The sequence below is a fragment of the Strix aluco genome, chromosome 4, assembly GCF_031877795.1.
Source record: "Strix aluco isolate bStrAlu1 chromosome 4, bStrAlu1.hap1, whole genome shotgun sequence".
NCBI classification, from domain to species: domain Eukaryota; kingdom Metazoa; phylum Chordata; class Aves; order Strigiformes; family Strigidae; genus Strix; species Strix aluco.
Genome location: NC_133934.1, coordinates 97,903,720 through 97,929,689, shown reverse-complemented (window position 1 = coordinate 97,929,689; position 25,970 = coordinate 97,903,720). Strand labels below are relative to the sequence as shown.

The following is a 25,970-nucleotide window of genomic DNA, read 5'->3' as shown; positions in this document are numbered from 1 at the left end:
ACAAAGTAAATATACACCACCTTCTGGTTCACATTTTCAAAGTTTTTATCCTGTGTACAAAACGCATTTTTAACAGTGTACAAAAGCTGAGGTAAAATACCTATTTATTCTTACTGTTCACTTCTAAAAATAATGCCTATTTCATATGAGATGAATAAAATACAAATATGTAATATAGCATCTAGAAGTGTTTTGGCTTAGTATTTCAATCTCTTTAAAAAACATTTGCACAAATATTTGCTCCTGCCTTTGATGATGACATTCTTCGTAGCTCTTGCAAAGCCTTTAAATTCATTGTGGGTATTATATTCCTTTGCATTAAGGTATAATTTTCTAACCAAAATATTTTCTTGAAAATACTAATTTCAATTGAATGTGATGCTTTTAAGATACATTTGGGGAGAAAATTAAAATGTGTCCTTTACTTTCAGCAGAGCATTTAAACACATTCATTAATAGTAGCATTGCTCCTTATATGGCAGATACCTTCCCGTCACAGGTTCCAGGAATTCTTTTCACAGTGTCATCTGAGGCTTTCCGTTCAGTCACTGAAGAGACTGACAAAGCTTTGGCCCTGAGTTGGGGAAAAACAGATGAAGAACAGGAAAGGAGTAGTTTTTCACTTTGTTTAAGCGACTGAAGCACACCCAGGTTAAAGGAATTTGCCTGAAGTCACACAGGAAATGATTGGCAAAGCAGGGAACCTTGCTACTCTCAAGTCTGGTCTACACTTAAGGACTCAATGGTATAAATATACCACCAGCTGAACTCTAGCAGTAGTTGTTCTCAGGAAGGAGGCAGCTTATGCAGCAGTGTTGTTTTCTCTCTGAGAAATTGTAAAATGAAATGTTTGATGTTTTTAGAAGGCTTTATTCTAGAATAAAGTCTTTCCACTACTACTAGTAATTAACTGGTATATGCAACTACCCAGATTAAGCATCTGGAGAGAAAATAATGCCAGTGCTTGCAAGGAATGTATTTAAAAATAAACTAAAGGCATCTCCTGATTTATGTTATTTTTTTCATTGTAGTATCAATATCATTGAAGAAAAGACTGATAAATAGTCCTAAATTCACTTCTGATTTCTTCATGTCTTAGATTTATATATTCAGAAATAGCACAGAAAGCCTTTTGCCAGCTATTAAATACAGTCAGATAAATGTGTCAACACTGAATAAATAAATAAATAAATTTGAAAACTACTAAACTGGAATCAAGTCTATGAAGTGCTTAAGATTGTTTAGACCAAACATTGTTTTTAAAGACTGGTTTGAATTTTTACATATCTTCTTCCTTAAGTTCTCATAGGATATGGAGGTTGATTTGAGTTACATTTTCTTTATACTAAGCAGTTTCCTTAGGAGCTGCATGATGCTTCTGAAGCACAAACTGTCCAGTGAAACTGAATAAGTAAACAAGGGACTGCTTTCACCCTGTGCTAATAAAATCCTTTGGTGTTTCAAGACTTTTAGAGTTAATCGAATCAGAATGGATAAGTAGCTACAAATGTATAAGTTTGTAGTTGCTGGTTGGATAATTTTCAAAATTGTCAACATAATCAATGTTTTCCTCATAAAAATGTGTGTCTTCTCCTGCCAAGTGGATAACTGAGCTAACAGATTTTTTTGTATGTTTTTATTCTTTATTCCTCTAGCCTCCAAAACTCTTATAAATAGTATGCTACGGGACCCTTCTCAGATTCCAGATGGAGTTCTAGCAAATCAAGTCTATCAGGTATTAATCATACTTGTCTTTTTTTTTCTTTTTTTTTTTTTCCTGTGGCAATGCTGTTATCTGCCTAGCAGAGTAAAAGATTTTAAACCTCATTTAATTACTGTCATCGTAAACTATCAGTGAGGTCAGGGTGCACCATAAATGGCAGTGCAGTATTTGTGAGGGGAGCATTTCACTTTTTAATAGCTTGCTTTTATAGTGAATAAAAGCATGCAGGTTTTGTTTTCTGTGATTAAATCTGAACAGCATCTGATAGCCTTTTTGAAGAAAAGTAATTACTATTTTTAAGATACTGTTTAACTATAATGGTTTTGTAGTTCCCCATTGCTATACTACTTCTCTTATTTGTCTGCAGTGTACTGTGAACGACTGTTGTTATGGACCACTGGTGGACTGCATCAAACAGTATCCTTTCCCATAAAATTTTAGGTGCACAATTGACGAGCTTAGACTGTGTGGAAGAGATGTGTCTAGCTTTAACCTGACATAAAGTTCTGCTTCACAAAACACGTTTCATACTCCTCTGTTTTACATTCAATCAGCTAGAGGGTCACTGCAGAGCTTTCTCTTATACTGTTTAACAAAATCAGATGGACCACGGGAAGTTGTCAGTTTGGTGGCTACATGGTCATATGCCTGATTGAACCTCTTTGGTTTTGATTAGTTGAAATGCATGTCTGGTTTTCTATTAAGACTAGTTGACCATGCTTGGAGCGTTGGAGTTGGACTAAGATGATCTCTGGAGATACATTTCAATCTCAACTATTCTGTGATTAAATTAATAAGTTGCACAGATAGTGTTCAACATTATGGCATTGCTTTGTTATGAATATGAGTTTTAATTGGAATGTTTTCAAGTGGAATTCAGGTGTGATTGAGCAATTGGTACTTTTAAACTCATATCTGACATTCCAGTGCAGTTCTTTTACTTTCTCTTCTTAAAGGAAATGAGGCTAGCTTTAGAAAAAACCCTATGTAGCTTGTATTTAAAGGGATTTTTCTTTTCTAGTGTTGAAATGGTTAATTAGAGATCCTCAGTATCCAGTGAGAATACTGGGGGAACTCCATGCAGTACTGAGTATTCCAGACTAAGATGATCATTTGTTCAAAATGGTCACTGCGACCCTAAATCTGTTTTAATAAAGTCCTGAATGAGTAGCTCTTCTGTTTCAGTCTGCTATCAAAGGAACAATTTCAAAATCATGGCCTGCTATCACTGAGCAGGCTAGCAAGGCAATTCCCTCCCAAGCCCTAGAAAATCCTCGCATAAATCTCTGTATGCAGTTTGGGGGAAGATCTTGATTTTACTGTACAGTTGCAGGATAGGAGAGCTACAGTGATGCTTAGTTATGCATGAAAAACACTTGTAGTTGTAATACCTCTGGTGGTCACCCCTTAAAAATATGTTTTTTCCACTAGAAATACTTGCCTGCTATCTACTACAGACTCAGCCCTTCTCCCATTTAACAGTAGCAGGATGGAGTTCTAATTGTATTTGTATTTTGTGGTTTTAATCATAATTTTAAGTATTCATTGAGACTATCTTCAGCATTAAACACAGCTCTCTGAAAGTGGTTTAATCTAATAAATTATACTTTTTAAAAGGTTGTTGATCACTAATTTTCATATCCAGAATTTTAAGATTAATATTTTGTTGATGAACAATCTGGCTATAGTCTTCTGAAAGTGTTATGTTTAAAAGTAATAATAACACATGTAGAATTATGAAGAGTTTTTAAGAATAACTTGCCTGCAGTCTAAAAATGTCTCTTCTATCCCTGTCAGATTCTGGTTCAAGTGAAGTTATTGGATATACACAGTGACATCAGTGAGAATAATGAGGAGTTTTTCAATTCCATTTTGGTGCAGAAAAGTTTAATAATAAGCTGTGTGAGTGCATTATCTGCAAGTATGTTGCTGAATTAGATGTTAATTTTGAGGTGCATAAAATAGTTAAAAATCAATTTAAAGTTAAGGTTTTAAAAGCATAATGTCTTCTGAAGGATTGCATATTGATTTTAAATATAACTATCTAATTATATATGCATGGACTAAAGTATGAAGTCAACCTCTTTGTAAATGCCAAGAGGCTATTTTTCAGTAATAGTTCAGATGCTTACGGGAAACTAGGCTGCTAGATTGCATGAGTAGAAAATGGCTTGTGAGGTTATTTACAAGTTTTGCCCCATGGTCATTGCCATACATCAATAACAGGTATTATTATAGACTAAGTCTAAGTGTTTCTGCTTATGGTGCATTATAAATTCTGTTTGCAGTATTTTTCTTACATTTTTGCTGTTCTTTGTTTGCCCCTTTTGTTCTGTAACTGCTAGTAGAGTTTAACATACTATGTAGTTTCAATTCATAAAAACTGTATATATATATATGAAATTATTCCATACAATTAGATTTTTTGCTGTTCAGCATAAAGTATTGTTATAAATTAAGTAATTAACTTTAATGGTAAGGTGATCTGTAGTTTTAAGTTTTCCAAAGTTATTCTAAACAGAACTAGGAACTTATTAAAAAAAGTAAGATCCTTTATCATGATGTTCCATAAGATTCTTCTTAAAAGCTTCCGGAATAGAAGTTTGACCTCCAGGAGAATACATTAAAAATATTTGATGTGGTGACTTTTTTACATATTGCTAAGAATAGCACATTGGATCAACAGGCCGTCAGTGAAGTGAAAAGGACTTCACTATAAAATATTATTTCATCCTTCCCTGACATTAGTTCATGCTTCTGAAAAATCAATTAAAAGGATGTTTTGTTACAGTAAGATGTTTCAGATGGATGTAGTGCCTATCAATTTCAGAATATAAAGAAAAAAACACTTTATTCTTTGCTGAATTTAGAGAATTGATACACTAGTCAGTAAAGAGCAATTTAAAAGGTATTTAACAGCATGTTTTAAGCTCACACTTTTTTTTAGATTTGGAGGGCAAATAAAGCAAAAATGGAAATACTACCCTTATTTATACTGAATAAATACAGTCTAATGGGTCTTAATTTTGTAAAACGTATGCTGATGATACAGTAGTCTGATTCTCAAAAAGTACTAAATGCCTCTGAAAAGCCCTGTAAGGAATTTCTAAACTTAGAGTTCAAATCACTGATCACTTCTGAAATGCAGATGAAAGCAAATAAAGTTTATCATGAATTACTTTACCTATGATGTTTTTCTGAAGTTGGTTCTTTTCCCAAGTAATCTTCCATTTCTTAACCTAAAGCTATCAGCGCTATTGGGCATGAGCATGAAGTCTTGCTGCGAGAAATGCTTTTGGAAAAAAATCTCTCTTTCATAGGTAAGACTCAGTATTAGAGTAATAGCCCATGAACCCTTAACTTCAAATATTTCAGTGACTGTTTACTTAAGAAAAAACTAAGCCTCAACGCTCTTTGTATTAGGTAGTAAAGAAAGAGTAAAAAATGATTGATGCTGTACATGTTATCTTTTATTGATTTAGAATGAGCAGGAACTCAGTTGCCTAATACCCTATATATACAGCACATGCACAGGCTTGCAATTAATATTTTATAGAATAAGTAGCTGAAAAAAATGCTTTAATATCTGCTGCAGTATTACTTTTGGTGTCATGAGATATTAGCCATAATCTAGGCCTTATGAGACTTAGGAGGAAGCATAAGAAATATTAGCTTCAAAACGCTTTATGTATTAAAGAACTGCTAGAGGAGTCACTCATTTAGCTTTCTCTGCAGTTTCTGCTGAATTTTTGCCCCCTGCCTCCCAACCAATGCAAGTACTCTTTTCACAATCCTTATATTTAAAGTTATTTTAAGGATTAATTAGTTAGGAAGTTACTGTCATTTTTTTCTTTTAGCCTGCACTATGTTTCTTGTATATGAGTGCCACTAAAACAACGATTAGTGTTTAAAGCATCATTTCTCTTACTGTGATAATAAACTTAACAATGACTTCTTAAATCTTGGATTCCTTATGTAATAAGACAATGGCAAAGTGAAATGCTGTCTTTTGTTGATGGGTAAGTGTTGTATTAAGTTTGTGTGATCAGGGAATTTTGCTGGTTATACCAGAAACTTATCTCTCCTAAAGCCAGATTCAGGTTAAGATTTTGGAAACCTTAAATAAATTTAAGAAATTAGAAAGACTATTAAGATTTTTAAAAGATTTATCCATATGATTAAGGACCAGAGTCGGTGTGCTCTTTTATTTTAGAGAAAAATGGAAAAAAGTCAGGAGTAACTATTGCATACAAACTTGCAAATGACACTATGAAAAAGTGAGGAGGTATTTTTTCCTACTTGGCTATAAGAGCAGAGATACAGGTAATAGGCTTAAGCTGTAATTGCAAAAATTATGTTGAGTTAAAATACTAAACAGTTCTAGGAACAATAAGTATAAAACAAACTGCTAGGGAAGGTTATGGAATCACCTTCAATGAAAAATGCAAGGCTAGACTTGACACTCATCCATCAAAGCTGGTAATGAAATCAATCCTGTCACGATACAAGGGAATGGACTAGATGACTCACTAATGGATCCTCAACCCAACGATTTTCATTTTATTTGGCTTGTGCAAGCTTGTGTAGTACACAAATCAGATTTAAATTTTAATGTTTCATGACCTTGGATAAGCATTTATTTTGTTTTAGAAGTAAGCCCTAAGAAATTTGTGCTGTCAAATCAAAATATCTAGAATGGGTTAACTCAGAATATAAAGATATAAATGAGAGAGCTTAATTTACTGTTTATATTTTATGTATACTGAAGTATTGTTTAGTCATGGTTTACAATATGTTAAGTGGTTGTATTTATGATTTCCGTGCATTGCATGTGTCTCTGAGGTTCTAGGTGTCATTCTTTTTAAAAAATAAAAAACCTCAGCTTTTCCTAAGTATCTACAAGATGAACCCTACTGAACTCCTCGCAATAAAATCTTTCCTTTCTGAAAAATTAGTTCCAAAACTGCCTGAAGAAAACCTCAGGGAAACAGAAGAGATGACAGTATTTCCTATAGGTCAACAAATTCAGGCTTTGTTAGGCTATAGGTAAGATTGCATTCCAGTTTTGAAGATGGCTTATGACTCTAGATTGCTGTACTCGCAATTCCATTACTTTTTAACATGTGTTAAACAGAATTCTTGCCATTTCCATATCAATGTACTATTCTTCAAGAATAGTAAGGTTTTTTGTATCAACTATGTTCACCTCTGCAACAGAGAGTCTTATTACAGAAGAAGGCACAGTCAAAGGACATAGTGAATATAAATTGCCCCAAGTATAGTCTGGGAGCATGAAACAGCTTTTCAGGTCCAGGACATAATTTGTTTGTTTCTAGAGCAGTTAGCTTTCAAAGCTGGCAGATCAGAAGTAACACCTTCAGAGTCACCCAGAAATTGATTGGAAACCTATACAAACTAATGGGGTTTGCATTTTATTAATCCACTGTTCATGAGAAGCATGTCATGTACCACATCCTCTCTTCAGCAAAAACACAGCTCTCAAGTCTTTATCACTTTGCCTGAGATTAAAATGATCAATGGAAGCATTCTCTCAAAACAACCTAAGAGCTTCACTTGCCATACTGAAATGCCAGGAATATCTAGGTACTATATAGGATCTTTATTTTTTTATATCTTTGCCATGAATATATTAGGAAAGCTTTTAGCTATATGGGGAAGTGCTGACCTTTGTCTGGAATCTTATCCTCCTTTGGTTCCCACCATGATGTCCCTCAGTAGTAGCCTGGATATAAATCATGAAATCTGATCAGTGTTTTCTGCTGTAATCTAAAATTTGCAGTTGCTGCGCATTCATGCACCAACAGAAGAATGTTTGGTTTCTTTGTTATATCCAGAGACTAGTATAAGAACAATGATGTGTTAAATGGTTATGATTGAGTGTGAAGTTGTGGTAAAGATGAAGCTGCAGTTTTGTTGGAAATCTAAATTAATGAGGAGTCTGTAGACAAACTACTTATTAGGGGTGTTTCAACATAAATGTCAAATCTGAGGATGCATAAATGTAACTGTCAAAGCTGCTGTGGGCTGGCTTTCAGGCAGTTAAATTATTGTCTAAATCCATGCAAGAGCTAAACGATCTTTTAAAGTGCGGGATGCTACCTCTGTAGCTTCTGGACCAATCTGAAACATACGTGGGCTGAAAAGCTAGAACTTATTTTCTTTTGGTGGGGTTTTGATTTAAAAAAAAAAGTTTATGGTGATTGTGGGGAGTTTCTGTAATTCTTTTTCTTTCCTCAAAAAATTATAAAGTTTCAAAAAAACTTGAAGAGATAGTATTATATAATTATGTTCCTGTGCATGATAGACAACTCACATCAATAGCAAACATGGTTTTTAACATACTTTCCAATGTTTATCACTATACTAAATATTAGGAGAAGCCAAGTGAAAACATTCAGAAGCAGATTTAAAACAAAAAACATGTTCTTTTTCAAGCCATGTGTTAGTATCAAACGATTTTAAAAGTAATTGGGCATCCTTGAAAAAAGAATCTGCTGAAGAATATTAAAATAATGCTGATGCAGACTCCAGCTCAGAGAGCTGCCAAGTTGACCTATCAGGAAATGTGTTTACATCTGTCCTGGTTTTCAGTGGGGTTTTTTAAGGTACATTTCCCTGAATTTGTGATGATGGAATTTGTTAAATGTGAAAGAAAACACTGAATTTCCTATTGCTATTTGTGTGTTCTTAAATAATGAAAATTTCAGCTGGGACATCCTATTGTCTTTTCTAGACTGTTTTAAACAACTAAGAGCGGGTGACAGAGTTGGATAAAACTGGATTTTTTTTTATTTTTATCAAGATTAAGAGATTACATGGAACATTAATTCATTTTTATGTTACAGCATAAAATTCTCTATTCATAGGTTCTATTTAAATTAGAATTTAAATTAGAACCTTGTTAATCTTAACATCTTTTATCCATATACCTGACAATCTAAGTTTGAAAAAATAGCCAACAACCAAGTCTGTCTGGAAATCCTAGAAAAGTTTAATAGCTGATCAAGTAATATAATGAAGTGTTGCATTGCAAAGATTTGTATTTATAATACAGTGTGCTTACAGTGAAGAAATACTCTCAAATTTCAAAAGAAATACTACAGCTATCAAAAAGATTAAACAGCTACTGAGGTTTACACTTAAGTGAACGTACAAGTTTCCAAAATTACTCCTGTTCCACTTTCAGTATGAGTTCACTATATAAAAATACTACTTCAGACTTATATTCTTCAATGAGAAAGAAGGGAGAAGTTTGCTTTAGACACTTTTAAAATATTTTGATTTCTAAGAGTGTATGTTTTTCCTGTCATGAAAATGTTACTTGGACTCAAACTGCTGACCTTTCAGGATATGCACAAAGTATTCAAAAACTGGGTTCTGAACATTGGCCATGAAACTACTGTCCTAACCTGATAAATGGATTGGAAATAAGCTACCCAACAGTGAGAATGGACCATTAATTTTAATCAAAGGTGATGTAGAAAGGCGAATGGGATGCATGACAATGTCAACAGCCCAGTAGGTGTTAAGGGGCTACACAGCCTTACTTGTTACTAGGTAGTGCCATTAGTTGAGCTTGGGTGAAGACAGAAAGCCATGCCTGGAATTGAATGACCAGGTCACTCCAAATTCTAATGGAGAAATGGTGTTTCAGAAATACCAATGTAATGGTATCGGAAATCAAGGACAGTAGTTTAGAAAATATTATATTAAGGGATTGCTTGGTCTTTTTTTTTTTTTTTTTTTTTTTTTTTTTGGAGGGAGCATCTTTTGTCTTTTGAGGTTTTATCATCCTCACTCATTGTTTCTTGAAACATTCAGCTCTAACACTGTAATCAGTAGACTTGTATAAATAATGTTAGCAGAATTTCTAAATCTTTGTATGTTCTGAAATCGGATAAATTCTATAGAATGCAGGATGCAAGAGAAGCTAAAATTGTGGCTTCTCTCTCCTTTAATAAATTTCTGGAAGAGAAGGATTTTCTTGTTCACTTTTTTAACAACTTTATGCTAAGATTAAAACAAGGAAGGTAGCTACAGTATATCTACATTTGTGGTTTTGGTAGAATTAATCTTAATGCTTCCTAATGTGGGGAGACTCTTCTTTTAATCAGCAAATATACCTCTTTATTTTGAATATTTGGGGGTTATAAAATACTGTATGACAGCTTGAATTAATGATGTTTATAATGAAGACATAAAAATGCAGGGATGACAAAGAAGCATTTTTATATCCATGCTTCAGGTTTTCTACAAAGGTTCATTTAATCTGACACAGCATTGCATGCATAAGAAAGATATGTATGACTGCATTAATAATTCTTGCACTCTTATTTAAAATAAAATTAATTATGCGGCTGTCTACTTAATAGAATAGTTTTATAAACAATAGTTCTTATTCTTTATGTATAGCTGAAGATCAGCTCCGTGCAAAGGGTTATGACAAAACACCAGACTTTATTTTAGAAGTGCCAGTAGGTAAGTCTTTTAAAAGAATTTTTATTATTTTATTTTGTGTAGAAGTGTTCATGCTAAAATATGATGGCTACTTAAGTATATTATAGGATATTACAAATTAGTCTCTTTTTTCAGTAGCTACCCAGTAATTTTAAGTAATTTCAGTAGCTACCCAGTACTTCTAGTTTGGGTCAGAGAGGTTTGATCATAAGTTGTATTACCTAGTGTTTCCTCTTTGGTCTCTGCATGTTTTTGTCTCATTATCACAAAAAGAAAGAAAAAGCCCAAGCAAGAATAAGAACCCCCAAATCTCTGCTCCCTCTAGCCTGCTCTGCACACTGTCTTTATGAACTGAACCCTGAAATACCTATAATTGTCTTAAACTTCTAGACCTAATCAGTTCAAAGCAGTCTTAAGAGTATTAACATTACACCTATAGGTCATTGCGTAAAGGTTTGTCATTGTGCAGTTATTCTTCTGCCGTCACTTTGCATCTAAATACAACTCTGCAGTTCTCTATTGTTTTTTAAAAGCCTGCATAGCAAAGCAAGAAGAAATAAATGTTGGTATAAAGGTCATGTCGAAGTTCATCTACATTTTCTGGTCTTGAGGCCATGTGAGAGGATAATCAGATGACCTAGTGTCTGGGCCATGGCAGAAAAAGCATCCATGTTGTCCAAGTGTAAAGTATAATTAATCACCTTTTGTAAATTGACTTACATGCCAAAAGACTTCTGCTTTGCCTCTATAGAACGCAGCACCTGGCTATGCAGATGTCTACTTTTGTGTCTATCAGAGGAAATAAGAAGGCTGAAAGCACTGTGTGAAAGTCAAACACATGACTAGTTTTTTGTTCTTCATATTGACAACAGTTGGAATTCTTACTGAGATAACTGATTTGTACATTGGTATAAGGAATTGAGTGTGTACAACAAAATGTGTCACTACTCAGAAGTATTTGAGATACCATCTTTCAGCCAAATAATCTGTTATCCAGTAGATAAGCAGTGTCATATATGAGAGACTTCTGAAAAGTTTTTAAAGACTTTCCTTAGCTCAGTGATGTTTGTATTCCTAATCATGTTTCCAAAAAAGAAAAATGGTTCTGATGTTAATAAGAGGTTATATGTACAAAATAAAAAATGCGCTTGTAACTGAAGCACTTTGTATTTGAAACGGTGAGATTTGGCATCCTAATGGTCTGCAATTCACTCTTGTAAAGCTACACTTCGAAAGTTTTCAATTAATTTCTACTCCTTCACTTCCATACTCCTTATTTGTGGAGCGTCTCAGGAAGCTACCAAGGACTTGAGGGGATGAGGGAACGATTGTTTTTTTATCAGGTCTAAATTTAGCATGGAATTACAGAATCACAGAATGGCTGAGGCTGGAAGGGACCTCTGGTGGTCATCTGCTCAAGCAGGTTCATCTGGAGCTGGTTGCCCAGGACCATCTCCAGACAGCTTTAGAATATATTCAAGGATGGAGACTCCACAACCTCTGTGGGCAACTTGCACCAGTGCTCAGTGACACTCACAGTAAAAAAGTGTTTCTTGATGATAAGAAGGAACCTCCTGTGTTTCAGTTTGTGCCCATTGCCTCTGGTCCTGTCACTGGGCACCACTGAAAAGAGCCTGGCTCCCTCTTCTTAACACCTGCCCTACAGATAGTTATGCACATTGGTAAGATTCCCCAGTACTGTGGACTACAATATACACAATACGTGCCTGGTATTAAGATACTCACTTTTACATTAGAAACACATAAGGTTATTTCTCAGCTATTCAGGAGCCCAATTAAATGGAAACTAGAAAAGCAACTAGATGGAGCTAATCTTTTTAATGCTTGAGAAGGGAAACTGGGAAACACCCAAAAGAATTTTCTTGGGTTTGTAATATTAGCCTATTAGAAAGAAGGTTAAAAATAGCCATTAATTTGTTTGCATGGATTTGTCTCTAAAAATCCAAACATTGATAGTGCATTACTTTTTTCCAAATTATTTCAGTCACTTGAGATTGACAGGAAATCATTTTCTACCTGTTGTCCAATCTGAACTAATGTATGGCAGAGCTTGCATTCTCTTCTTCATGACACGGTACATAGCTAGGAAGGCAAATGTTTCTTAGAAATTGCTTCTTAACTGACTACACAGTTTGTGCCTCAGCTGTTATATCTCCTGGGGTGGGGAGGTATTGGGGGTGGGGAAAGGATGTAGTATAGGCCTACACAAGTTAGCTTGGTTACTGGTAGCAGAGTAGTGGTGGCATATAGAACTTAGTGTGGTGACTTCATGAGTGAGTTACCCAGATTTCCTGAATAATTTCATAGTCTGTGGTCAGTCATGCTGCCAAAGCCTCTTCTAATCTTTCTGTATTGTGCTTCTGGGTCTGCGTGCTCTTTGAGTACCTCATCCCAGGTCAAACTTAGGCTAAGACATCATGGATGTGAATATTATAGGCAACACAAAATAAAGGACACATTTTAAAAGACCTCAGTAATGATACCCCACATTACCTTTTTTGGAAAAAGAACAATCTTTTAGAGTGATTCTCATGGTTTCTCCTGCAAAATTAGGTTGTCAACTTCAGAAAGGACTTCCCTTTTACCAAAACAAGATAGTGTTCTTAATATTAGAAGTTCACTCTCACAAAAAATGGGGAAGGACATGAACCAGAGCAAATCCCACAGCACTGAAAAAAAGAGAAATTCAAAATTACACTTTTTCATATAAGCCTTCTTATTCCTAACTTCTTTCTGGTGAAGCATTACTTACTTTGCAAAAGTAAGGAAGCAGATATATATCTATGAAAAACTTCATTGCCATTCTCACACCTTCCACTCTGGCTTGGTGAGAAGTTTCTGTCTTTAGCAGCTTAGCTAACTTCTTGTTATTCACCAGAAGTTTCCAATTCCTTACCTGACAACTCCTCTCCAGCAAAGTAAGGGCGAAAGTAGGATGCAATTTCACCTTAATCTAGTCTCTTTTACATTCTGTGTTAGAATAAATGCAGATCTGCAGAACATGGTATAATTAAACTGAAATTGATATCATTATCCATGAAAATATTTTCTGGTACTTTTTTTTAAAAGATGTCCTATGTGCATATTTGAGAGATATTTTTACAAATATGTAACTCTGTTGCAAACATGAATTATATGGTAGATTGGGGGGTAGATAGGATATTCCCAAACACATTCTTATAAGCTGTTGAGTGTGATTTTCAGTGTTCGGTTTATTTTCTGCTGTCACCCTAGCTGTTGAAGGACACATAATTCACTGGATTGAAAGCAAAGCCTCATTCGGTGATGAAAGTAGCCACCAAGCCTACTTGCAGGACCAGTTTTGGAGCTACTGGAACAGGTACATTTCTGTTATTTTTCCTTACAGATGCATTTTAAAAATAGTTATTGGAAAAAACACATTAATAATCTGGCATTTTAAATGTCATTAATTAATATGTCAAATTGGAATGCTGAAATATTTCTGAAAAAATCACATCATAATTGTTAACATGCAGCAGAGTTATATGGTGATTTTACAATGATGCTAGATAACAGAAAAAGTTACTTTGGTACAGAAGTTATATGTCAGGTTTTTTAGTACCTGACTTTGAAGGAAGATTTTGCTGTAATGTTTTTTTAATAGCAGCAATGTGCCAAATTTGTTACAAAATCTTCATAGTCTAACCAAGTGGACTTTGTGTGTAAAGAACTTTATTGCTCATTGTCATTTTATCAAGGTCAATACTGTTTCACTGGGGTTTTTTAATAAAGTATATTTTTGTATGTTACCAGTGTTTTAAGCAGTAATAACAATTATCTTCAAGCTAAAAAAAATGTAGTAAGTATTTGCAGGAACATAAGGAGGGAAATAAGTTATGCCAGACAGAATTTTTGAACTTGTTGATGGTATTGGTACAAAGATCTTTTCTTTTAAAGATGGTTAAAATAGTTCTGCTTTATTCTTACAAAGGTCATAATTGTATATATTTATATATCTCTCCATGGTACTAGAAGCTTCCTCAGTGGAGGACTTTTCTTCAGAAAAAAATCTTAAACAAGATGCTTCATCTTCAGTTCCATTTTTGTATGTGGTGGAACCCTAAACAAGGTAGTAAATGAGGTAAATTAAAGTTTTAATAAAGGATTTTTAAAAGCATAAATTTAGATGTCTGCTCAGTGTTCACAAGAGAGTATCAATGAAATCTGAAGAGATAGTGGAGAAGATGGCACAAACATGTGAACGTGCAACAAATAGACAGCGTGTGCCAACAATGAGAGGCTAGTCTGGTGACTGTTAGTATCTCAGCTGAATATGAGAAATGCCAAGGTGAAAATAGCTAGCCTTAGCTTGGGAAATACCTTAAAAGCAGATTCCATAGGAGGCAGCAAAGAAAAGGAAACTAAATCTTGAGAATAACGTCATCAGAGTTTGGAATTATGCTCTGCGGCAACATTCTTGATTGACATGAGAAAGACCTGCTCTTATTTGACAATCCCAGACAACTTGAATTGAGGTTATGGGAACATCAAGAAGACTGTCAGCTGTTGGATGAAGATACTATACTTCAGGAAAGTAGTAGAAAAGAATTTGTGAAACATATAGCTGGAATACAAGACTTAGGAAGAAATTTGAGTATATACAGTATGTAGGCAAGTGGTGAGAATGACAGGAAAGATGCTGATGCAAATGGTGCTGAACTTGCATATCAGTGTAAATAAGAGGAGATGGAGCAGCTCGAACTGGGAGGAGGCCATTAGATGTACTGGCTGGAATATTTTCTGAGGAGAGGGGTTGCATTTGAAGAGAACCATGATGGTATCAGAGAAAAGTGGCTCTAAGAAGTGAATTTTAAATCAGTAACATGAGCATAAAGATACTAAGTTGAAATGGGGTGAAAGTTGAGTAGGCAAGTAGGTTGAAGGCACCTATCCATTTGTTGTTTGCAGTAAAATTGCCATTGCAAAGTTGAAGTTATAGTTTCTGTCTTTTTTTGTGATGAACAAAATGACTATCCTCATTTTGATTTGAGCTATAAAATGTATAAAACGTTTGAGAATAACGTGTACTATTTGATTCTGACACTTCTGAAATAAACTTCTCTTATGCTTTTGTCAGGAAACCAAGACATAGCTAATTTCATTTTAATTTTATCATATACTAATTAATATTGCAACTTCAAAAATGGAATAACATCTCTCACTGAGCTGTTAGTCAAGTACCGCTAATGTTGCAAAAGCTAGACTGAATTGACATGTGGGTCAATAACACAGTTTTGGAAGTAGCTTTGAGATTTTGCCAAATCTTTTGTTGTAACTGTTCATATTGAAAACAACTACAAAAATTGTTGAATCTTAAATATAGTTACTTTACATTCATATAAAGAAAACTAGAAACCTCCTTAGTGAGATTTGTTACTCCCTAAATCCAGAATTCAGTGATAGGTTAACTATGGAAATTAGGCAGATTCCTGTGGCCTTTTTTTAAAGAACAAATCCTGTTAGTTTTAATTTTGGTCCTGCTTGGCCAAACTAACGGTATTACATCCTCATCTGAAATGAGTTCTGAGTTACTGTAGGTTCTAATACAGTGACAGTTGGGTTAATGAACACATGTTGACAGATTAGATTGCATGTGGGTTAGACAGTTAACTTTCATTGCTCTCTGAAACTATACAAAAGGACACAGGTGTAGATGCACAAACTGTGAATCAATTCTGTATGATTTAATCAGCCTATGCAAGGATCTCCCAAGTGAGAACCAGCTTCCCAGTCAATTCACTGCACCTGTATGTCTCCTTTCCTCTTGAAGGAGGAATCATTTGGCGAAGCATCCATTCACAATACAGATAGCATAGCGCTCAGCTGATAGTTTAGGGTTTTGTAAACCTGATCTGTTAGTTGAACTTAAAGCTGAAATGAAATTGGAGAGAAAACCTGTAACATTGCCTGTTAGATGTGAATAGAAATACATGTCTAGATACTTTGAAAGGAATTAAGGTGGGAGGTTTTAGACCTTTTCCATTCTTTTTTTTCATTGTTTCTCTGAAAAGTAGTTGTGAGACTGGAAAAGTTTCTAGGTTTTTTCCCACATCTGTCACAGATGTAAGATTAATTCTGCACGCAATCTGAAAGCTTTGAACATAGCTGTGGTTTGTTTGCTGTTGTGTATTTCATTAAATCCTGTACTCTGTGCTAACTAAATCTTTGAGTGTCTTAAATTGGTCTGTACTGACAGGAAAGAAATGGCACTTTCTCATTTAACAGAACAGCTCCCTAGATGCAGTCAACCATGTCTGTTCACCTCAGTGCAAAAGAACACCTTTTTATTACTCCGAGTTCTGCAGGGACAGCTTAGCAAGGTTTTTTATGACTCATACATCAATGGTATTGTTAAGCAATTTTCAGTTGCAGTTGCTGCACTGCAACCTCATCTTCAAATTAAGCTTCACATTAAAAATGTACAAAGTGTACCTTGTCAGTGGGTTTCCACAGTTGTAATTTAAGATGCTGTTTAGATATTGAGATTTTTCAATAATAAAGAAACAGGAAAAGGCAAGTTCGGTCTTGCATATTCCCAGACTGATTTTGCAGAGTGATGTTTTAGAAAAAAGCTATTTTATATACTGAACAAACTTAGTATAAAATGATTCATGTACTTACAGAATCCCTTCCCTCAATATGGTGGCATCTACTGAGCAGGCTATAGCTTTCACTGCCACTGGATGAGATAAACAAGACAACTGCATGTGCAAAATATAATTGCTTTGTGCCTGTGTAGTAGATACCACAATTTTCATTGTTCACTGGCCTACATTGGTGTATTTCTTGTAACCACGAGGATAAAAACTGTTGAATAGTCTGTGTGACCAAAGGTAATTTGGAGAGCATGAACAGGAAGTAACACAGATTGCACTTTAAAACAGGATCTGAGAACATGTTGTAAGTTATTTTAGGATTTAAATGAATGCTGCTGTTTTTTTTCTTTCCACGGTGTTTAATTTTATTATTTTTTCTAACTTAGATTAAAAATTGGAGTCCTGGCTGTAAAAGTCTGTTAGTCAGAGCTGATAGGCATGACTGTTGTTTTCTAAGAGGCATATAAAGATCAGCAACACACGGTTCAAGTAGTAATTAGTGGGTGCACTGTCAGTGAATTGCTGTAAGAAGATATAAACTCAAATACAGCAATTTACATTTTCTATCTTCTGCAAGCCTGGCTAAGGCATATGTACATTCTGGAATGTAATTTCTAGAGAGTCCCAGGAGAAAGCTTGATGCCATTATTAGCTAAAGAAACTTTACTGTATGTGAGGAAGACCGAAGGAAAATGTCATATTTGACACTGATATTAAACTAAAGGCAATTTCACATAGTGAAAGAGAAGCATTTCATCTTTTCTTTGAATAAGAATGGTAAGTCATCCCTGTACTAAATTCCTTCCCCCATTTGCTTGTATTCTAAATGTTATTAGTCCTGTGCTTCTGCTTTTTTGAAAGAATAAATAAAAGCAGGTTTCCCGTAAGTAATTTTAAAATAGTAACCACACTTTTTGGAAGCCTAAATTCGTGATTAAATATGTTGTTAATTAAAACACTAAGTCTGATCTTGAGACTTCAGTTTATGGCTAACAGTCACAGTAAAATTATCATAGAGTCCTGTAGATTTAAAAAGGTATTTATTTCAGATAAGTGCAAATAGAAAAAATGCAAACGATTGTATTTCAGTCACAAACACAGCTGATGTGTTCTTAGGGTTTTTTGAGAAAAGTGTTCTGTTGGAATTCATTTGCAGTTGACTATAAGGATGATCATGTGTCAGCAAAGGCTGAACCAGAACATCAGAACGATATACATTTCTGTTCAGCTGTTTAAAATGGTTTGACATGTTACTGTGAAGACTGTTTAAGTAATAATTGTTTTCTGATTGTAGATGGTAGGGGAAGAGGGAGTTACGCTGTGGGTTTATGGATGTCTGTTCTATAACAAGATCAATATTCTCCAATTGCAAATGGTTTAAAAAGTTGTACTGGTGAGTTGAAAGCCAGTGGTATAACAACTTGACTTGGAGGAAACCTTGGGAGTTGCATTTGTCAAGTGGCTAGGAAAACTGTTCATGCATACCCAGTATCCAAAGCTTCATTGGCAGCCCAAACATAAAGAACTGAAAGGTCATTCTTCTTCTTGCAGTATGATGGTTTGTTGACATATTTTGACACACTGGTACAATGCTGAAAGGTTTTGACCTTACTGCAACACTGAGGGACTTAGGGTTTGTTTAGCTATATAATGCTTGTAGATTTTCACACATGCTGGGTTTTGCTCTGCTCCTTTTTCTCTCCCTCCTGGCTCCACTTGAATTAGTAAATTACTCTTAAATAAAAATGGATGTAGATAGAAGGGAGAGTTTATGATGATTTTTGTCACTTGCAACAATATATAGATGAGTTTCTTAAAAAATAATTCACTTTTTAAAAATTTGCCATGCCAACTTGATAACTTTAGTAGCACTTAGATACATTGATTTATAGGACAAGAAGAGAATCAAAAGCAATGAAGAGTGCCTTTTTCTGCTTGTTTACTGATTAAGTAGTTTACTTTGTGAAGAAGATAAAATTCTGTGTTCGCCTGTGAGATAAACAGAGGTATATGTGTACACTCACACATATACACACATATATAGGCATACCTCTGCACTTCACAAACATTCTTGATATATTTAGCTTATTTCCAACAGCATTTGACATGAGATACTACCTTTATTTAATGACACACGAACAGTATAAAAATGAACATGTAGTTTATGAAAAATAAAAATGTTTTTTTACTTTAGCTCAGAAGTAATGTTTTTGTGTTTTATTGGTCATCCCTTCTTTAAGAACATGATTGAATAACAGCATGAAGACATTTTCCATTGAGACCACAGCTTATGCCTAGCGTTGCTATAATGTTAATTGTTTGGCTGAGCATTGTAGTTTGTTTTATTTTGTATCAAAACTAATTTTTGTCAAAGCAAAGGAAAAACATACCATACTGCATTCATATTGGCATTTACATCTGAATGATTGATATTAAGTATATATTTCCATGTGTTGTTCTCCTTAGACATTACATTTAATATGGACATGAAATTGGGATTTTCATTATAATTTAATTGTATTACTTAAACCTCTTTCACTGCTAGATTGTTACATTCTCAACTTAAAAAGTAGTAAATGAAGCACTACATGGCTTTGTTTAAATTATTTTTTCCTTATATTTTTCTGTACTGTCTTAAGTATTACCATGCCACAGGAGACTCATGTAGTGCAGATAGAGCATTTTCAGCTTCCATCCACGTTACTGCAAGGCTTCAGCTCCAATTTTCCTGGTATTTCTCATTCAGATTAGACAAGCATCTAAGTTTGTGGACGATAAGAGCTGACAGCATAGATCCTGCTATGCTTGCCAAAGGCCTGGTTGCAGACACTCCACTATGTCAAAGAATGTCAACCCCCCACAGACCTTACCTTTCAGAATTCCTTGTAATTTTTAATTGACATTTACATCTGACATTTTCAATATATTTCTTAGTGTTGAATCTTTATCTACCTAGTAGTAGTTAAAACCAAACCAAAGCAAAAAGAATCCCTTCCTGTAAACTATGATATCATATATTTTTTATTTAACAAGGTCAAGTTGCTGGGCTGTAACTCAAGAATGACCAACTCCCACTTCCTTTGTGTAATTCTATATTTGCTAGTCTAATCCATTTCAAATGACAATTGAGGAGGGTAGTAGGAGTGTAAAGCAAAATTTAACCCTTAGTACTAATGAAACAAGCGTAAGTGTTTTATTGCTGTGCATCATGCACAAAAAGGATACAGAGATACTGAGGAAATTTTAAGATTACTAGTAGAGATTTTCCTTTCAGTCAGGTACTTGAATATTGAAGATGGTACCTTCATACCTATATTCATACAACATATACATGTAAACAGCATAATATTGCAAATGAAGTGAAGCTGGCAAGTATGAAATTTAGCTGCAAGTTGCAGTGTGTTGTGCTTCCTTGCCTTCAGAAATCGTAAGTTTTCATGTGGTTTAAAGTACTAAAAGCCTACTAAATTAGTATGAGCATAATTAGGCGTCTATTAGAAGTTAGAATGAAGGACTACGGTTGATCATAAATGTCACAAAGCAAAGAAGTAGAAGAAGCATTTTGTCACAAATAATGCTGCTTTTCTTCTAATTAGTTAATTTACATTTTACAAATTAAGGGCAAGATTCAGACAGAAGATAATCTAGTAGCATATCATAGCTTTACTGACCTGTATTTGTATATGCCAAATTTAAGTTAATTAGAAATGTAGATGCTGTTTGTTTTGTCAAAAAGCTCATCTTAAAAAAAAAAAAAATCTAGACACACTTTTTCCCCCAACATTTATCATCTAAATAATAGTCTTGCCAAGATGGCAGCCTCATAATAAACTCTTTTCAGTGGAGTGATGGGTAATGAAGCTTGCTTGTGAAGGCAGCGAAAAATGTTGTCTAGCCAAATGTGTGAATATGATGGCTAGAGAATCAGTGGACTTTCTCAGTCATCAATCTTTTTAGTAGCCTCTTATACATCTGAATATTTTGATAGATGATCTAATAATTGAGTTATCTATCTTTCTAACTATCAGAGTTGCATAAAAATTATTCTCACATGCTATTGAATATTATATATATTGGGCATCCAGTAAATTTTTCAAAAAGGTCCAAGAGGTGGGGAAATTCAGTTGTCTTAAGCAGCCTTTAATATATTAAGTGATAAACTGCTATACATAGAATATAAAATTATTTGTACTAATATAGGAAAAAAGTAAATAATGTCAATAGCTAAATACAGATAGGAATCACAGTAAATAAAGCATGTGAAAAGATGAGACTGGTGAGGTTAGTGCACAATCTAAGAGAAATTTGAGGTATAAAATGAATAGATTCAGTAGTCCCCGCCAGTTAATGGACAACAGTCACATTTACACACAGTTGTACAAATTCCTTGTGTCTAGGAAATCCTGGCTTAGGCAAAAAGAAATACAGTGTCACTGTGGAGTCCCAAGTTACCATTCAGCCTCTGTGAGAGCAGTTTCTCTTGATTAAAGATGAGACTGAAAAGTATATATTGAAACTGCCCACATTTTGTTTATTCTGGGTGATTGTACAATACAGATTTATGTTTCCAGAGCACAAGAATCTGCTTTCCTGGGACACTAATCTTGCATGAAAGGAGGCACTCAGGGTATTTGGATAAGTAGCATTAAGCACATCATCAGATGTGTTTTACTAGAGCATCTGAGTACCAGAGCAAAATGATTGTTGGTGTTCGTGTATTTTTTAAAACACTACACTTTAAACGGACATATAATTCTTGACTTTGAATGCATTTCTGCTTCAAATGATCAGGTAAAAATTATTTTAACAATAATAAAAATATTTTTGCATTAAGAATATTTTTAATTCAAATATCTTTTTTCCCTCTTGATGTCACCAGTTTATGTTCAATTACATACTTTTCTGTAGATTATAAAATGTTCCTTCCTGTAAATTCTTGAAAACTGTATGTGGAGGACTCATTTTTTTAAAAAGCACCGTTATTCTGGACTACACTGTATTTTCATTTTTTAGTACTTTATTTGTAGGTTTCATAACTACAGCAAGGTATAAACAAGTACATTTTATGAATAGTTTTCCAGTTAGAAAAGTGGCTTTTCTTAGTTCAGAACTAGAGTGACTAGGATACTTTCTTGAGGATATCAAGAAGTTTTTCACTCATTGCAGAATTTTAAGAAAAGGTATCAGAGGGATATAGTTACTACCTGCTTAAAGGAGAAAGAGAAAGATGGATTTCAAGGAGTTGGATGTTATCATCATTTGACAAGTGCTTTGAAAGTATCATTGAGCCTCATTGGACCTTGCCACTGTATACGGATCTGCAAATTTAGTCTCATTGACAGTGGTTGTGACTCATGCTCAGTAAGCAAATTTCTTGATGTTGAAGAGTTCTTGTTAAACATGCATAAGTAGCTTGATGCGTTTTGGGTACACATAAAGCAAGATACTGAAATAAGATGGCTTGAGTATCAAAAATATAAAAGCTTACAATAGAAATTTTGTTCTGAAGTTCCACACTTGTCTTGCAATATTGCATCCCACATAAAAAGCCTACATTTTTGTTTTCAGTAATGTTTACATTGATTTTATGCAATTTTAAATTACATAAGTGTAATTTCATATAAGCATAATTTAAACCTAGAACTGAGGCAGTAGGAAGCAAATTACAAAAAAAAAGGTTAAATGATTCTCTTTCATTACTTGGGGAGTTTTAATATAAGAAAGCTAAAATTGCTTCTGAATATATAAATTCATAAGCAATTAACCAGAGTTGATCAAAGCCAATGTTTGATTTTCTTTACTATATGGTCCATTAGTCTACTTAGTATTTGTAGCATGTCTACTTGAGAACATACCCAGCTCCTCTGCATATACAATGTGTTATACAAACATGTGTATATATATTTCTGTGTATAATTTTAGAATGTTTATATCTTAATTTAGGAAAGAGATCTTCATTTCCCTCTTCTAATCAAAATAGCAAGCATCTGTGTTCCTTCTGGTTTGTCATTTGATTAGCATGCTCTCATCCATCACTAGTCGTTGATATGAACATCAAGAAATCATGTCCTTTTGTTTTAAATGATAAATATGCCTTTGTCATGAATACTTACAGACAGTCCAAGATTTACATCTGAATTGTCAAAGTGTAACTGCACAGCTTCTCTGATGTGTGACATTGTTAGTGAAATAAAGAACTTCTTAATTTTTCATGGATAGGCCTTAAATATTGACATTACAAGGCTGGTTTAGCTGTGATGCTGAAAAAATTTGTCCTTCATCCACTGTTTTTCTAAGATGTGTTGTTTATCAACAAGAGACAATCAACTACACAAGAGCCTCTGTGGACATTCCTATTTGCATGGTCCAAGCCTGTCTCTTCAGGTTTCGTTATTTAGGTCTGATGTCTAGTTAGCTCTTATCAAAACTAATACCATCTGAAGTACCAGGCTTCCTGTGGTCACACAACCAACACGAAAATTTCTTCAGTCTGACTATGATTATTAAAGACAGTATCTCTTTAAACTTGAGCTTTGTTTCAGTGTCTAGATCAATTACATCTTGTAAATGCATTTCCATGAATGTTTCACTGCTTGTTTCAATAGATGAAATATATCTAAATTAAATTATATTCTTCCCATTTTTAAATTAAAAAATAGTGAAAAAGCAGGTCTTTAGACGAAATCTTTGCTACTATTCTTACTATGGCTTGTTTCTACTAAGGCAGAAAGAACTACTGTATTGCTGGCTTCTCATTGTTGGAATAGTACAGTAAGTTAAAATGTTTTTGAAGACAGACACCAAGATGGGTTTTCATTGACTGTTTTATCAACTATTGGTAGCAAAAATTGAGTGTGTCATGTAAATATGTAATTTAATTTTAGTTCCTGCAGAAAGCAAGTGTTTCTTGAAATATTTGGATTCACTTATGCATGATAAAACATTATTTCCTATATTTCTTTTCTGTTGTGGCATTTACTGTGTTGTGAATTTATCATGGTTAAATTCATTTAATATTCTAAGTGTTGTAATAATGAAATGGAATCTTTGAAATTTACAATTTCAAGATATTGCAATTTATAATCTTTGAAATTATAAATAGTTCAGAGAGGAATTTAGCAAGGGATCCCACAGATTGATTTAAGGGCCTATGATCATGATCAGCTTATAATTGCAATATTTTTCAATCTCATATATATAATACATTGCAATATTTAGGGTTTTTTTAACTTTTTATTGTTCTTTACCTCAGAGACTTTGACCACAGCATTTGTCATGTAGTTGATTTGATCCCAAATTTGTTTAAATTATAAAGTCATGTAAAATTGATCACATTATTTATATTTCTTTATTTGGAATGTACTGTTTACTCGAGTTTAAAATAATGAAAAGTATGCATATTTCAGGCTCTCTGTACAAGAGTAATTTTGAAAGTATATTCTCATTTATTTGTTTCAAAAGGAGAAATATCTTGCATCCTTTGCAACACAGCTCAATAAATTGAGATTTTCTGGCATACGAAGGATGCATATGAGTTTTTGAGACACTGGAGCTGTAACCCAACTTGAAGAAGACAATGATGGCAGTGAGCTTCTGTCCAGAGTTAATCAGCTGCAGAATTTGTAAACTGCGTATGTGTCAAAGTTGAAAATGTTAGCACTCTGATAGAAGCTTGAAAAGGTTAGACCTGATAAAAGCCATCAGCAGTTAAAGAAAGTGATTTATGGGAATGTAATGACACAAAATGCCTCATTTATCACTCATATATAGATAGGTTAAGGTTTCTGTGTCATACTTTAAAAACTTGACCACTTAGAATTGTCAAAATAGGTACTTAATTGCCCATCATACATTTCAGTTCAAATTTCCTTTGCTTGAATTTTGGTGATTTTACTGTTTTGCTTCTCATATGGTTCTTTTTAAAGTCATTCATATTTCATATTTATTTCATATTTGTTTCAAATGGTGTGCTCAGTGCTCTGTTAGAACTTTTATTAGGTAAAGCTGTTGATTTGAATGCTACCCAAATCTTTTGTTGATTTACAATTCATTCAGCCTAACTGTAAGGAAAATAACTGCAGGTTTCATTTTCTTTTGTTTTATACCACTAATTCTCATCAAGAGTTTACAGCTTTCTAATTCAATCCTTACATTTCCAAATAGAAATACAAGATTTAAAAGTGAGATCCATCAATTGGTTTCCAGTTCCAGTCACTTAAGTTACTGTTTATCTCCATACAAATTAAATTTAATCCAAAACTACCAGTACTGTTAAATGATCCTAAAACAAAATAAAAATGTTAGGACAAATACACAGTAATATGTTATCCTTTTACTGGTTTGATTTGAGGATAACAGCAAACAAATCCCATAGATTTGAGACTGACTAGTTTTTCTAACTGTCCACAATTTCATCATAAGGCTGAAAAAAAAAGTAAATGCAAACATGGGTAAATCCTCATTAGGGAATTACCTTTAAGAACATATTTATAAAATAAAGTAACTACTCTAAAGACATTGCATAAATACTAAAATACAGATTCAGCTGCTGAAAGGAAAAGTGTGATAATGAAGTTTGTAGGGATTTCTTTTTCTTTAGCTACTGATCTTTTTAAAACTATTTCATCCTCTTATTTCCTGATTTTATGCAGAAAAGCCTGAACAGAAAAAATTTATTTTTAAACATCAAAAAAACTTACCTTTTTGTTAGCTTTCACAATTTATGGCCCCAGTTGTACAGCATTCTGTTTGTTCAGCGATGACCTTCCAGGTTCGATTTAAAAAGTAGTCAGAAGCATTTGTCATGTCTGCTCGATCTTGTCCAGAGGTACCTATTGTAATTATAAAGGACTAATAAGGTTGTTTATAATATAACAGTCTGACATCCCTAAAAAATCTTCCGGAGAGCAACTTTTTTTTTGTGCTTGTGTGTATCTTAAAACAAATCTGTAATCTTGTCACTTTATGTTGCACTGTATCTTTTCAATATTTAGTTGAGAAAGAACTTACAGCTCGAGAAACTTAATTTAGTTTTAAAAGATTAAGCTGTATAATTTGGACATTATTCATACCTTTTCGAAATGCTCAGTAATAATGTGGCTATAGTAGAGTTGCACCCCGTATTTAATTGG

At 33.9% G+C, this 25,970-nt stretch overlaps 1 protein-coding gene across 11 annotated transcripts in view; it reads left to right on the top strand.

Moving 5' to 3' along the window:
- CDIN1 (CDAN1 interacting nuclease 1) overlaps positions 1-25,970 on the top strand; it is a 132,946-nt gene that overhangs the window by 53,030 nt on the left and 53,946 nt on the right. For 8 of the 11 annotated variants that reach the window (XM_074824510.1, XM_074824511.1, XM_074824518.1 and 5 more), the window contains 5 exons: positions 1,656-1,735; positions 2,091-2,140; positions 4,976-5,043; positions 10,157-10,222; positions 13,457-13,562. In XM_074824510.1, coding sequence (XP_074680611.1) covers positions 1,656-1,735; positions 2,091-2,140; positions 4,976-5,043; positions 10,157-10,222; positions 13,457-13,562 — 370 coding nt within the window. Of the gene's footprint in view, positions 1-494; positions 746-1,655; positions 1,736-2,090; positions 2,141-4,975; positions 5,044-10,156; positions 10,223-13,456; positions 13,563-14,215; positions 14,365-25,970 lie in introns of those variants that run through there. The other 3 variants (XM_074824514.1, XM_074824513.1, XM_074824520.1) reach the window with 3 other exon arrangements.